At 48.0% G+C, this 13,888-nt stretch overlaps 1 protein-coding gene across 2 annotated transcripts in view; it reads left to right on the top strand.

Annotated features, from left to right (window-relative positions):
- Positions 1-232: 232 nt before the first annotated feature.
- MAN1C1 (mannosidase alpha class 1C member 1) overlaps positions 233-13,888 on the top strand; it is a 63,711-nt gene continuing 50,055 nt past the window's right edge. The window contains exons 1-2 of one of the 2 annotated variants that reach the window (XM_030464449.1): positions 233-290; positions 1,292-2,301. In XM_030464449.1, coding sequence (XP_030320309.1) covers positions 1,729-2,301 — 573 coding nt within the window. In that variant the 5' untranslated portion in view covers positions 233-290; positions 1,292-1,728. Of the gene's footprint in view, positions 533-1,291; positions 2,302-13,888 lie in introns of both variants that reach the window. The other variant, XM_030464448.1, reaches the window with a different exon arrangement.

The following is a 13,888-nucleotide window of genomic DNA, read 5'->3' as shown; positions in this document are numbered from 1 at the left end:
CTGGCGTTTGGAGGAACCAATGGGAGAGGACGAGCTTTGCCGAAAAGCCAATAGCCAGCGAGGGCGGGGAGCGAGCGGTAGGGCGGGCAGGGCCTGGCTTGCTGATTGGCTGGCGGCTCCCCCGCCCCCTCCTCCCCGAGTGACCGTTGGCAGGCGGAGGGGAGGGGCCGGGGGCGGGGCCGTGGGCGCTGTCGCAGTGAGCGGTGGTGCGGGCGGGCTGGGTGTGCGGGCACCGGGCAGTGCAGCCCGGAGGGTCCCTCTCGGCGGGGGAGAAGGCGGAGCGGGAGGAGGTGAAAAACAGAGGCCTCTAAGTAGCTCGGTGCAGTTAGGTACTTCCTTCCTGGGTAGGCAAGAGAGAGAGGAACCTTCCCTCTGGAGAGCCCGGCAGGCAGCGAGCCTCATCCTCCCCTTAATTTAAGGGCATTTGTAAGCGCTGACAGCAGCCAGGGGTGTTCGCTTTTGCGATACACAGGCAGGACTGAGAAGATTTTGTTCCCTATAGGACCCAGAGTGGCTTGGATTTGTCAGAGGGGTGAGTAAACAGGGCTGGGGGTAGAAGAGCGTCCGCCCTGCGGGTTTGCCGGCGCCTGGGGGGCAGCGCTGTGCCTACCCCTAAGAGTGAGGGTGATCTGGGGCTTGTAGGTTGGTCCTCAGAACGTGTCCTGCTTCTTGAAAGGGGTCCTGCTTGCCTTCCTGGGCTGGAAGTTGAGTCTTCCAGTGCATGTAAGGAGGGGAGTGGTGGGGGGAGAATGAGTAACTCTTAACAGAGAGGCAGAGAGATCCGTGAAAAAGGGGGAATTTGCCAGGATCTATTTAGCAAAAACGATATCCGTAGATTTATTTTTTTTTCCCTCATGAAACTTAGCCCGAGATGAGCTTTCCGCATGGCTTGTTTGCAGCTCCATCGTCTCCAGCCCTCTGCGGGTGAAAGCAGCTCCCGACAGGCTGGTGAGGAGCGGAGCAGCCTCGTCCCTGTCTGTCTGCTCCCTGTCCCTGGGAACCCTGCTCCTCCTGGGGTTTTCCTCGCTCCTCGTCAGGGCGCGGATCCTCCTCTTGGCCCCAGGGCTGTCCCGACAGAAGAGCCCTCAGCTATAGGGTTGATGCAGAGCTGGGAGCTGCTCGAAATTAGAGAGTTGATGGCAAGTCCGGAGAGAGGAAAAACCATCTAGTGTGGCTGGAAGTGGGGGGTAAGGGGTAGGGAGGCGGCAGATCCTCCGGGACAAAGGCTGTAACGCCGGCTGCATCCTTCTTGGGTGTTGAATGAACGCGTTCTTATTTCCCCGCCTCGCAGAAATGCTGCAGCATGGATCCACCGCCTAGAGAGAAGGGATCGCACCTCCTCGGAACCGCTCGCTGAGCCAGCCCGACAGCAGCCGTCCGGCGAGCAGCCTGCACAGGGGACTGACACCGGGAGCAGCCCAGCACCGCCGCTCCACCGACCGGCTCTGGCGGGATGCGCTCGCCGCCGCTTTCATGCCAGAAAGGGAGACTCTGAATCGCCGCTCCGTGCCCTGCGAGCCTCTCGGGCAAAGACCCCGGGCAGCGGCGGGGCCCCGTGGCGTAGCCCGCTCCGGAGCCACCCACGTGTCACCCTCCGGCGGTCGCCGGTGAAGGCGCCCGCTCCAGCCGGTGGTGCGGGGGAGCATCCCTGAGCCTTTCGCCGCAGAAGGCAGCGGCGCTCACCGGGGCGGCGGCGGGTCCCGCCCGGCGGCCGCGATCCGGTGCCCCATGGTGCTGCTGCGGAAGCTGCCGGGCATGCCGGGCTGGCCGGCGGCGCTGGGGCTGCGGCTGCCGCAGAAGTTCCTATTCCTGCTCTTCCTCTCGGGCCTGCTCACGCTGTGTTTCGGGGCCCTCTTCCTCCTGCCCGATTCCTCCCGCTTCAAGCGCCTGTTCCTGCCCCGCCGGGCCACCGCCTCTGCCTCCTCCTCCTCTTCTTCCTCCGCCTCCTCCTCCTCCGCCTCCTCCACCCGCGACACCGACCTGCCCCGCAGCCCCCCTGCCGCCGCTGAACCCCGCCACGCCAGCCCCGCCGCCCCCCGCCGTCTCCGGGAGAAGCTCCGCACCGCCGCCCGCATGGCCGGCCCGCCGGCCCAAACCGCGCCGGGCTCTCGGCAGCAGGTGCAGGGCGGCGAGCGGCGAGCCCAGCCCGCCACCGGGGACCCCCCCGCCGCCGCCCGGCAGACGCGAGCTCCGTTCCGCTTTGACTACGAGCGGTTCCGCCGGAGCCTCCGCCACCCGGTTCGGGGCAGCCGGCCCGAAGAGGATCCCGAGACCCGCGCCCGCAGGCTGAAGATTAAAGAGGTGAGGAGCTCCCGCACCGCCCTCACCTCCCCTCACGGCCATGTCCCCCCTCAGTACTCATCTCCCCTCATAGCCATGTCCCCCCTCAGTCCTTGCCTCCTCTCACAGCCTCATCCTCTCCTTGTTGCCCCCACCTCTCCTCACACACCCCTCACTCCCTCAGCTTTCCTCCCATTTCCCGCATAGGCCCCTTGTGCCCCTTCCTCTCTTCTTTTCCCAGGGGAGGTGACAGGATTTGGGGGTGTCTCTTGCTGGGGGGGGTGGCCCTGCAAAGGTCACACTCATGCCTGCTTCTGCACACACCTCCTCTCCCTGGAGAGGAAATCTTTAGGGCAGCCCGGTGGGGAGTAACTAGAAATGAAAGAGCTGAAATTAGACAAAAGCAAATTTCAGTTTGGTTATCAGGAAAAAAAACAAAAAACCCAAGAAAATTGTAAAACAAACAAAAAAAACAACCCCAAAACTTGCTTGGTGGGAGGTGTCTGCTGTTGTGCAAGATACCCCTCCTGGGGTATAGCTGTAAATCTGGTCACTCTACATAAAGGCTGATAGATGACAAAATTTGAGGGGATGGGTGGATGGATGGATGGATGGATGTGCCCTCACACCTCGAGGAGAAGGTGTGAGGTTGGCTGTCCCTGTCAAGTCCTTTTGTCACTTGCTGGAGCTGACATGGAACTTGGTACTTGCAAGCAGCATCCTGAAGGATGCCCTGGCTTAGACCCCCGTGAGCCTGAGTAGCCTCATGAGTGGGGTCAGGGGGTGCAGGAGAGGGGGGGGAATTTGGCCTGGTGCCTCCAGTTTGTGCATAAAACCCTGGCAGCCTCAGGGATGTTGCAGAGCTATCTGTGACCTAGTTAACCAAGAGCCACAGATCCCGTGTAGTATGCAATTGTTTGTGACGGATCTTCTGCTGTGATGGATGACCAACCTGGAGTGAATTTTGGTCTAGTTAGAGGTGCCAATAAGTGAAATGCATAGATTTAATTAAGCTGAGTATAAATTTTCAGGGCTTGCTCTCTCACAGAGGTGCAGGCGTTCAGCAAAGATGCTGCCCCAGGTTGAGCAGAGAAGTACAAAGAGTCACACACCGAGGACTTTCATCCTCTGTAACCTGCTTTTTAAAAACAGTGTTTTAAAGCTCCCTCCCTGCTATCTCTGTCAGTCATTAAAACAAAGGCTGTACCACTGGTAAAATTCCAACTTCTCTGCCAGGCAACCAGACACAACACACCCAGGGGTGCTGGCTTTCTTTGTGATCCCAGGCGTTGCTGAGCCATCCTTTTGGTCAGCATCTCAGCTGCAGGGTGCTGAATATTCCAGCACCCATCCCTCTGGAGTGCCCAGAGTTGCTGAGCCTTGTACTTAGCAGACTCTTGCTTTTAGGGTGTCCTAGGGTAGCATGACATACCCCTGAATAACCCAGCTTCCATGCTGTACAAACAACTCAGAAATCAAATTTAGGAAAGCTAGTATGATACAGTCCTTTTATTTGTGGTTAATTATTTTTTAAATATAGGATTATTGCAAGTTGTATGGATTCAGCCCCATCTGTTTATAAAAGCCATAATCAGCGCCGGGTAGCAGAGTAAGATTTTTCAAGGATGAGAATCCATAAATAGTAGTTTTATGCTGACAGCTAATTACTCTTGAAACAGAGCTCTTATTCCTTAAAAGTGCTTCCACTTCTGGTTATTGGGAAACGGAAACAAATACGGTGCTGAAATAGAGACTGTGCAAAACAAGGGGTGGTGGTGCAGCTTGTGGAAGAGATAAGGTGTGTCCTTTTTTCTGCTGATTGAAAAGACATGAGGAAAGCAAAACAAGAGAGGTTAGAAGACAAATGCTGACTAAAATGGAACAAATGGGTAAAAAAAAAAATTAAAAATGGCAAGGAAGAAATAAGTCAAGTCATGATACAGCAAATACTTCTCATGTGATGTGAGAGATGCCAGCAGCAGCAGGTAGTGGGTTTGCTGTCTGTTTTAAGGTGTTTTGTGCAACAGCAGCAAGTAGCTTTTCTCTTTCTTCCAGAGCTTTAAGCCCTGTAATTTGCTAAAATGTGTTCCAGACTGTCCTGGTACTTAGAGTTTTTTTCTTCCTTTCTCCCTGTAGACCATTCTTACAGGTCAGCACTTACACAACAGGGAGGAGGGATATGGAGGGGATTTGTTGTTATTTTTCACCCTCACATCTGCCTGCCAGAGCTCAGATGAAAGTCAGGAGAAAGAATTGGCGTGTGATCAAAGTCTGTGGCTGATGCCCAACCTAGAGACTTGGGACTTTCTATTTTCTTGTAGAAACCTTCAACTTGAGCAGGTGTCTCTTTTTTTCCCACCCAACCTCTACGTTGCTTGGTCCTTCAGCTCACAGCAGTGGGTGTGTCATTAATTTCTGGGCTGTTAATGTGTGAAAGTGTCAGCTAATGCAATCCTGCTAAACTTTTTCTGTGTGGAAGAGAAGTGTTGTCCAGAGTGTGAAACCCTCTGCTGTGCTGTCTCCCACTTCACTTCTGTTTGGGAAAGCTTTGAGCAATGGAGCTGCAGATTGAGGGGTCTGGCCAGGGATGTATCTGCCTGGCTCACTTTTGTTCTTTGAATGCCACATTCCTAGTGATGCAGGAAAGAAAAAAGGTGGATTAGCAAGTTGAAATGACACAGAAGAGTCTGTTAAAAAAAGTAGATAGTGCAGTGACCTGAGCTGATGTGTGCACGCAGGTATGCTGCTCTGCACTGGTGGGTAACTTTAGCAGAGTGGCTTTTTAGGTTCAGCTTACCTTTTAAAAACAAGTCCAGAGTCAATAAGCAGTTGTTTTTCTGAGAAGGAAAACAGAGAGCACCTGTATTGCTCAGGCTGCTTACTGCAAAAGGTCATTGGTCACCTGGAGAATTGCCTGGGATATACTGCTGTGTGTTACTGTGGGCAGCTGAGTACTGTGGGCACTCTGACCTTTTGAAGAAAACAGCAGTAAAACCAAATAACAATCTCCCCATGCTGCAAGTTGGGAAATTTAAAAGGGCCTGGGATTACTCATCTCCTAAACTGACCTCTGAAAAACTTGTTGGTTCTGTAATTGATCAGTCATGTGTGGCTTCAGGGAATAACTAATTTTTTTTCTTTTTACTTGTTCCAAATACAAATCACTGATGTTCAGAAAAAAAAAAAAGTAGTCAGAAAGTGACTGCAGAAATGCCACAGTGGGATTCCATATTTATTTGCTTTCTACAATTTCCAGATCAAATTGGTTCAGCAAAAAGTCAAAATGATTTCCCTTCCAACTGCTGCTACTGCAAAGCCAGCCTCAGATCTGGGAAAATCAGACTGTGTGGTTTCTGCCTTTTGCATCATAACCAGTAATAAAGATTTTTGCTGTTGGAGCTGAGCTGACAGTTTTACTGATGATGGATGAAGCAAAGCAGGCTGCTGCTTGCTGTGTTTTTGCTGTGTTGACTTCGTGGGTCTTACAGATAGGGAGGCAGGGGGGAGAGAGAACAGCATTCCTCTAAAGTGCTTTTGTACCAACCCTACTAATGCTGCCCAGTGCTTAAGGACAACCACGGCAGCCAGCTAGAGCAGAAAGTGTCCATCAGTGAAATTAAAGTAGCTTCCTTGCTTCCAGTCATCGATGTGAGAAAAAACAGGAACAGGGAGAGAGATTTACCCATTTTTTTTTTTTTCCTCTTTGGATACAAAAGGCAAGTTTCCTTGCTTGATGTCTGAGAATACCTAATACCTTAACCTGACAATGTCCTTTGTCCCTTTCAAGCAAGGGAATATGTCAAATCCAGGCAGGCTTTTAGTCCTCTGCTGGGATTGTACCCTTGGTTTTGACACGTGCATTCATTTCCTCCGGATTAGTAATACTGAAGCCTATTTGTTTCACGGTGCAGTTCTCTTCATCCTGGCTTTTCTTCCTGTCTCCACCTTCATTTGCCTCGCCTCGCTGTCTGCTGTCCTCTTTTAACACAGATCTAAAGATGTATTTGCTTTCAAAAATCAGGCCCCGAGGGGAAGAAGTTGTGTACACGGTTACCTCCATCACTCTGCGGATTAGCAGCCACCTATTCAGGTAGAGCAGCCTTTCAGACACAAATATCTCGGCAGTTTGTCACTGAAAGATAATTGGGAAGAAACAGGAATGCTTTCAGGAGCTCAACTTTTGCTGAAAGTTACTTGGTGTTGGCTGCTGACTTGCCTTTGTGTGGTTTTGACAGCCCTGACCCGTGGTCCCCTCCTGCAACGACAGAAAGGGTGGTGATGGGGGGGACGGGACAGAGCTGGGGAGCTGCTGCTCCTTCTCCTTCTCAGTTTGTGCCGCAGCCCTGACCCCTGGTGGGAGCACTGTTTGGTCCTTGCTTCTTGCACACCTTCTTGGAGGCAAGCCCTGAGAATGCTGAGGATTTTCCATGAGTGCCTAAGCACTGGGAACTGGAGTGTGGTCACCAGTTGGAGAGCAGGGCTCCAAGCAGGTCTCAAATGGAGTACCTAACAGTACACATTATCACTTGTCCCTGAGCCGTCTCTTTTCTGAAGCCAGCAGTAAAAGCATTTCCAACATCTCCCTTTTGTTATACCATGCAACTTCTGGGTTTTTTCATTTGGGGAAAATGCCTTTTCTTTCTGTAATCTGGGGATGAACAGCACTACAAGCAAAATAAGGTAATCCATCAGGGGCTGTGCCTGAGTCACACCACACATAGCCTGAGATGGAAAAGCACATCTCACTGAGATCCAGGGAAAATGTCTAATCCTTTCTGCTGGGCAAATGTAAATCCAGTGAATTCCAGCAGATGTAGTTTGGGAGCTGGGGGTGAAGAAAACTGTTCTCAAGTAAAACACTGAAACAAACTGAAAGGATGATCTCAGACTACTCAGGTATACCACAAGCAGAACGTAATTCTTTCTCTGGGGTAGAAATACCTTTGCAATGAGAGAATTTCTCTGCAGTTTGAAGCACTGGCTGGCCTCAGGCTTGCTGGAATTTTCCTTTGCTCCATGTTTCTTCTCATGCATTTATTTACTGAACCTGTGAAAAAGGGTACTATGCTGTAAATCCCACAAATGATGCATGCAGTGTATTTCTTGCTTCGCTAGCCTCGGGTGGATTCATGCAAACAAAATTTAAACCTAACTTGTCTCAGCCTCTTTTGGCTGTAGGGTATGCAGTTAATTGACTAAAAATATATTGGCATAACGTATGCATATAGAAAATAAGTGATCTGTGCTCAGTGCTGCTTGCCTTAGAGATGCCAAGGATACCTTGTACATGGATATTACTCTGGTTGAGGGTGTTTTGGAATGTGGAAGTACTGTGCAATTTGAAGAGATTTGTTCTTATCTACAAAATCTAACCTTGCAAGCACTTGTTCCACAGCAACTAAATCTGGTGTAAGGCTGGTTTATAAACTGCCACTTAAAGACAAAGCACTAGTTGCACAACAGCAAAATTGTTGGAGTGTGAACTTCTCCAGGCAGATTACAGATAATGACTGAATGCAAGTGCTGGACGTGGTGCAGTGAATTTCCAGGACACACAGAGGGGTGTTGTGTGGAAAGATCTATACCTTGCTGAATTACTTCAGTGATAAAAATACACCTAAACTCTTTGAGAGGTCTCAAGTGTAAAGACAAGGAGTTCAGGGCTGCAGGGCTGGAGCTGTAATCACATTCCTGGACCCTCAGGGAGCAGCCCCAGTGTGGATGTGGTCTTAGTGGGGGTCATGGAGCTGGGGGTCTGTGTACCTGGTGTGTCACCTCAGTTAAGATTCCATCTTTCCTGCCAAAGTATTTATAGAATCCTGAATAACTTTTTAATCTGTGATTAAATCTGCTCCTTAATGGGTGATTTTTTATCTAGTGGTTTTTCTTCCTTTGGATCTCTGTGCAAGGCTTTACCAGATGCTGTTAATCACCCATGTTTGGTTTACTTTCTTAGTCTCTTATTGTTTCCATGGTTTATCATTTTGTTTCAATGTTTTTAAAGCTTCTTTCTCAGTATTTAAAACAATTCATTTTTGATGGGAGATAGAGGGAGAAAGGAGAATGTATGTTGGCTCAGTCTGTTATTTAGTTCTGAATAGAAAACTGACATGAAGCTGTCGAAAGGAGAAAGGAGGAAAGAGTATTCACTTCATTGGTGAGAAGAGGAAATCTTGTGCTTGGAGCATTTCAATTTTTATACTTGGGGAAGAGACTGAATTTAGATTTTCCCCCCCCCAAAAAGAAAAAAAAAAAAGTACTTTTCCCTGAATGCTGTGAATGGATTTGGCATGAGGAGCAGAGCCACTGGGATGATTGCTGTCTTTGCTGCACATCCCCTTGGCACTCCAGTTCATCATATGACACAATATTTTGGAAGGGCTCCAGAGAAGCTGTCATGGGCAGTGGTGTCAGTGATCCATGCATAATGTGAGTGTATTGTGCATGATGGACCCAAACCATTGTAGGGAAGAGAGCACAGTGGGAATACTGAAGGACTGGAAAATAAACATCCTCTTATTTATGGGGCAGGGAGGTTGTTCCTTTGTGTTCTTAGTAAAGGGGGCAGAGCATCTCCTGCTAACTGGAACAGGACACTTGGTCCTGGGTTCTGTGTCTGGTGATAGATTCATCTTGTCACTCTATGGACCTGGGCTGCACCTCTGTCAAATGGACACAATTTTTTTATCCTTCCCAGTCCCCCCTTCCCCCCATCTGTGTGGACCAGAGGCAGTAATCCAGCTCTGGGTGCTGGGTACCCATAGCTCTTGGCTGCTCAGCTGGCAGAGCAGGAGCTTGTGCTCTTCTCCCGTGCCTTTAGCAGGGCAGTGTGTGGCTCTCTCTTTCAGTCTCCTAGCAATTTGCACTGAACTTGAATTTCTTTGTGACCTTTACTCTCTGAAAAACCTGACTGAAGTTTTCCAAGTCAGAAATTAGTGAGAAGGATGGGCAGACAGCTGAGCAGAGAGCAGTTCTTGGGTTTATTTGAGCTAATTGTTCTGATTGTTGGGAGCCAGGAACTCGTTAGCTGGAATCTGGCCTCCAACACTTCTATTGCATGGCCATAGAGCTCTTCTTAGGTTTCTCTCTCTCTTAGTTTATTAATGGGTAGAATGATATCCTAAGAGTGAAGCTGCAAAGAATAATAAATCCAAGAGGTTTAGGAACTCGACAGCATTTCATCATGGCAACAGCACATGCACAGGATGATGATGCACATCCTAGAGAATCTCTCCTGTCTAAGAGCTGGGACTTGCTTCAGAGGAAGTCAGTGACAAACTCCCAGTGATTTATGGGGCAGGATGGCTCTGTACTGAGAATTGGAACCGTGTTAGTAACGTCCGAGCAAACTGTGTTTGAAACAGGGTTCTTGCTCTAATCGTGTTAATGTGATTTCCCTGGGTAGTAAAGAAAGTGCATAACCATGTACTTTGCAAAGTAACAAAGATAATTATCATGTAATCACATTTCATCCATGGTGAAGCCCTCCTGCTGGCTGGGTTAGCCAGCCCAGCTCACAAAGAAAATGCTTCCAGTGGAAATGGGGATGTTTCTGGCTCTTCTTCTGGCTTAGCCTCCATTTTCCTCGGGAGTTTCCTAGGAAGGACACACACTTATATTGGTAGTTCAGCATTGGCTGAACCCAGACAAATCCTTGACTCATTTCTGGTGCTGTTTTGGTTTTCTTTAAGTCTTTCCTCCAACACTTGATAGCTGAAACAGAGCTCTCCTTGATCATCTTATCTAGCAGACATTTTTGTATATTAGTGAGCTCACCAATAACCAGAGCATTGTCACTGCTGGGTGTGGTGAGTTTCACTGTGGGTGAGACTTGGTGAGTGGGAGAAGGTAGAAGCTTGGTGCTCAGCTCTTGGAAGCACCAACAGTTTTCCTTCCCTCTTGGAAAGGAACAGCCAGAACAGCACTCAGGGACCCACTCTGCATTGGTAGGCACTGGAGCTTGTGACCTAGGAGGTGCTTTCTGCCTCTAGTGTTGATGAATCTTTATGGTTCTTTTCTTTAGTTTATTACCCACATCCCCTAACTTGTCTTTTTTTTTTTTTTAATTCTTTCAGGAGTTCATTAATCATTGTTGCACGGGGACTGTCTTGTGCAGTGCTGGAGGAGGGCCAGGGCCAGGGCCAAGCCCTGGTTCCTCTCCTGATGGTGGGGTCAGACTAAAGCAAGGCAAGATTCCTTCCTCTTGCCAGCTGAATTCTCACATTGTTCTAACATCCACTCCACCAACTTCAATTTTGCTAAGGATCCAGTATTTGCAACCTGATTTGTATAATTTATTGTTGACTGAGGGACTCCTGGAAGAGTTTATCAGCCTCTGGCTAATACATTTGCTGTTGTGGTCCAAGAATTTCTTGTAACACTTTTGTGAGGTGACAGCTCTGGCATGAGGCTCAAGGAGGGCTGCAAGCAAGGTTTTTGTGTCTGTTATTAACTATTACCTTTGATAAATTATGGGACTAATCTCTACTGAGTACTTAATGCTTGAGAATTGCTCCATTCCTCTCTTCAGAAGTTCAAAGCCCAACTAGTTCCTGAAAGGGAAGAGGACAGCAGTGCTCCAGTCTGTCCCTTGGAGCAAGGAATACAAAGACAGATGAACAGCAGGTGAACCAGCAAGAAATCATTAAACTAAACTCATCCTCCCAGATCTCTCCTGTTTAGCCACCCATGTGTGAGATAAAGCAGGGGATGTGCTGGCACTTCCCAGCTTCCCTCCTTTCTTCTGCTCCAGCACTTGGATTGAGACAAAGACAGTATCCAAACAGAGGTTTCTTCTGCTCCCAAAGTCTGTTCTCACAGCTCAAAACAGAAGGGATGCAGGGTAACTCTTGACCTGTATTAATTTTTTTTTTTCTTTCCTTCCTTCAGTTATCCCATCTGTCTATGAGTGCTTTTTGGGCCCTTGAGCCATCCTTGTGTCAGAAGCAATTCACTCTTTGCCAGTGCTGGGAGGAAGGAGGCAGCTCAGATGTGTGGTCCTGAAGTGGAGAGAGATGTTGAGCCTCCCACTGAACCTCTGACTCTGCTGAGTTTCATTTTGAATGTGCAAAGGCTCTTTGTATCTTACAGTGTGGGTCCTACTCAAAGCTGTGAGTCCCTTCTCCAGATTTAAAGCCTGACAGAGACCTGTTCAGTCTGTTCAGGTTGGCATCAGCCAAAATTGCCTCTCAGCCACCCTGTGAATCAGCTCAGTTGCTCCACCTGGCTCCCCAGCTGGCCTGGCAGCTCTCTCTCAGCCACTTATGTTTCAGAGCATCTTGCTGTATTCCAAGCTGAGAAATCCCTTCTTCTCAAAAAAAAAAGGATGTGGCTGATGGTGAGGGTGGTCTTTTTATATCTGAAAATGCTTTGGAAATGTGTCTTGGACAGCTGTAGAGCTTTTGAGCAGCCAACCCGGGGCTGGAGGATTCAGAGCCCTCCACAGAACCTCAGCCTTCTGCTGCATCATGATTTCCATAACCAGACTTCATGGTGGGATATTTCTGCTTTATTTACTTACCTCAGGACAGCTCTGTAGCAGATTTTTGCACACAGATTCTGATCACTCTAGTGAACTACATATTTTTTTTCACCATCCCCACAGAGTATTCCTGCTCTGGTCCCAGATCCCAGGCTCAGAAGGATAAAGCCTTGTGGCTTCTCTGTTTTGTTTCTTTTCATAATGGATCTGTTTGATGCCTGTCCCACATCTGTCAAACAGAGAGGCCTAAGAGGTCCTAGAGACATTTTTTTTATTTGATTTTCACTGTTTCCCTTGAAAAAGATAAGAAAAATATCCCCATAACTTGTTTTATCCTCTTGCAGTGTGCCCATTTTTTGTTGGTTACTGCTACAGCTTCTTTTAGAGCATCCCCTTGGGCTCTGGCTTTCCAGAAATGAGAATCCTGTGCAGATGGCATCTTTAAGGAAAGAGAGAATTTCTTACCTTGCCATAATATAAGTCTGGAAAACCAATCTTGCTTAGTGTTTGAATTTCCAGTTGAAGATGGGGGTATCATGGTGAGGAGCTGATGGATTCTGGCCTGGGTGTTTGCCTGCTCATTGAACATCATTCACCTGGAATCTTGGTGGCTTTTTAGGAAGTTTTGTAGTCTGCATGTAGTGAGGGATTTACAGCCTGTGTACTGCATGTGTTTGAAGGGACACTGCAGAAATGGAGAAGCCCTCCAGGCAGCCCACAGGTGGTTCACAGTGCCCAGAATCCTTAGAGCTGGGGGAATTTCCTGTGTGATTTATGCTGCAGGCACAAAATTCAAGCAGGGGACTGTGAGGTGACATTTGAAGAAGAGCAGTTACTGGGTAAGTAATTTTTTTCCACTTGTTTTCCCTCCAAGCATGCTGGAATGAGATAGTACTCGCTCAGAAAAGCCATTAGCAGACTGTGCAACCTAGAGTTAAAAGGACTTGAAAAATCCAACTAACAGTGCCAAATAAAAGTGTCTTGCTTGCTTTTTGGGTCTGCCTGCCATCCTTTGTGCATGGGTAGGAGCTGTAGAAAGAGTTGTTGTGGCTTTGACAGGCATCTCCTAATATGCAACTTTGTTAGCAAAAGTAATCTTGTGAAGTGAACCATTACATTAGAATGGAAAGGTAATGATTTGTGACATCTCAGGAGTGGTGGGGAAAATATTTGCTTGATATACCTCTCTGTGCCTGAAAGTCTGTGCTGGGTATATGACACCTTTTCACTTCCAAAGTGCAGCACATGCAATTACTCCTGCAAATAGCACCCTGGTAAATATAGCACAGTGGGATGTAGTTCAGAGGTATATTTTAATAGTTCTAAGTATCTATTATTGGACTACTATTAACTAGGATTCTAATATTTTACAAAAACATTGATTTCCTATCTTCTCTGCTTACTTTAACACATTCTGGTATCTTCTAAGCACTTCTAAGTGCTACAGATAGGTAGTCACAACTGAAGTCTTCCTTTTAAGAGATCTGCATGGAAGCTGTAAGCCAGGGCTAAGTTCATATTCTGTGCAGTATCAAACAAACCCAATGTTTTATAATGACTTTAAATGTCTTTTTTAATTTCCTCATAAATGCTGCTCAAAGAGCTACTTCTGCCTTCATTTTGTAGTAATAACAAGGGAGATGATAATTATTCCTATGGTTTTAAGCTCATCTTTCCTGAAGTGTCCTGTCTTTAATTTTTCATTTTTCCTCTTATCTTGCTGTTCACTTTCTCTGTCTCTGCTGGCACATCATCTTCACTGTCATCTGTATCACACAAGCTGCAGTCACATTTGTTCTTCAATGCTGACCCCAATTTTTTTGCAGAATCATAGAATCATAGAATCCTTGGGGTTGGAAGGGACCTCGAAAGATCATCTAGTCCAACCCCCCCTGCCAGAGCAGGGCCACCTAGAGCACTTCGCATAGGAACGTGTCCAGGGGGGTTTTGAATGTCTCCAGTGAAGGAGACTCCACGACCCCCCTGGGCAGCCTGTTCCAGGGCTCTGTCACCCTTACAGGAAAAAAATGTTTTTGAATATTCAACTTGAACCTCCTGTGCTCCAATTTACACCCATTACCCCTTGTCCTATCACTGGTCACCACTGAGAAGAGCCTAACTCCATCT

Source organism: Calypte anna, chromosome 23 (genome assembly GCF_003957555.1).
Source record: "Calypte anna isolate BGI_N300 chromosome 23, bCalAnn1_v1.p, whole genome shotgun sequence".
Classification (NCBI taxonomy): Eukaryota; Metazoa; Chordata; class Aves; order Apodiformes; family Trochilidae; genus Calypte; species Calypte anna.
Note: the sequence above shows the minus strand (reverse complement) of the source record. Positions and strands in the feature narration are given on the sequence as shown.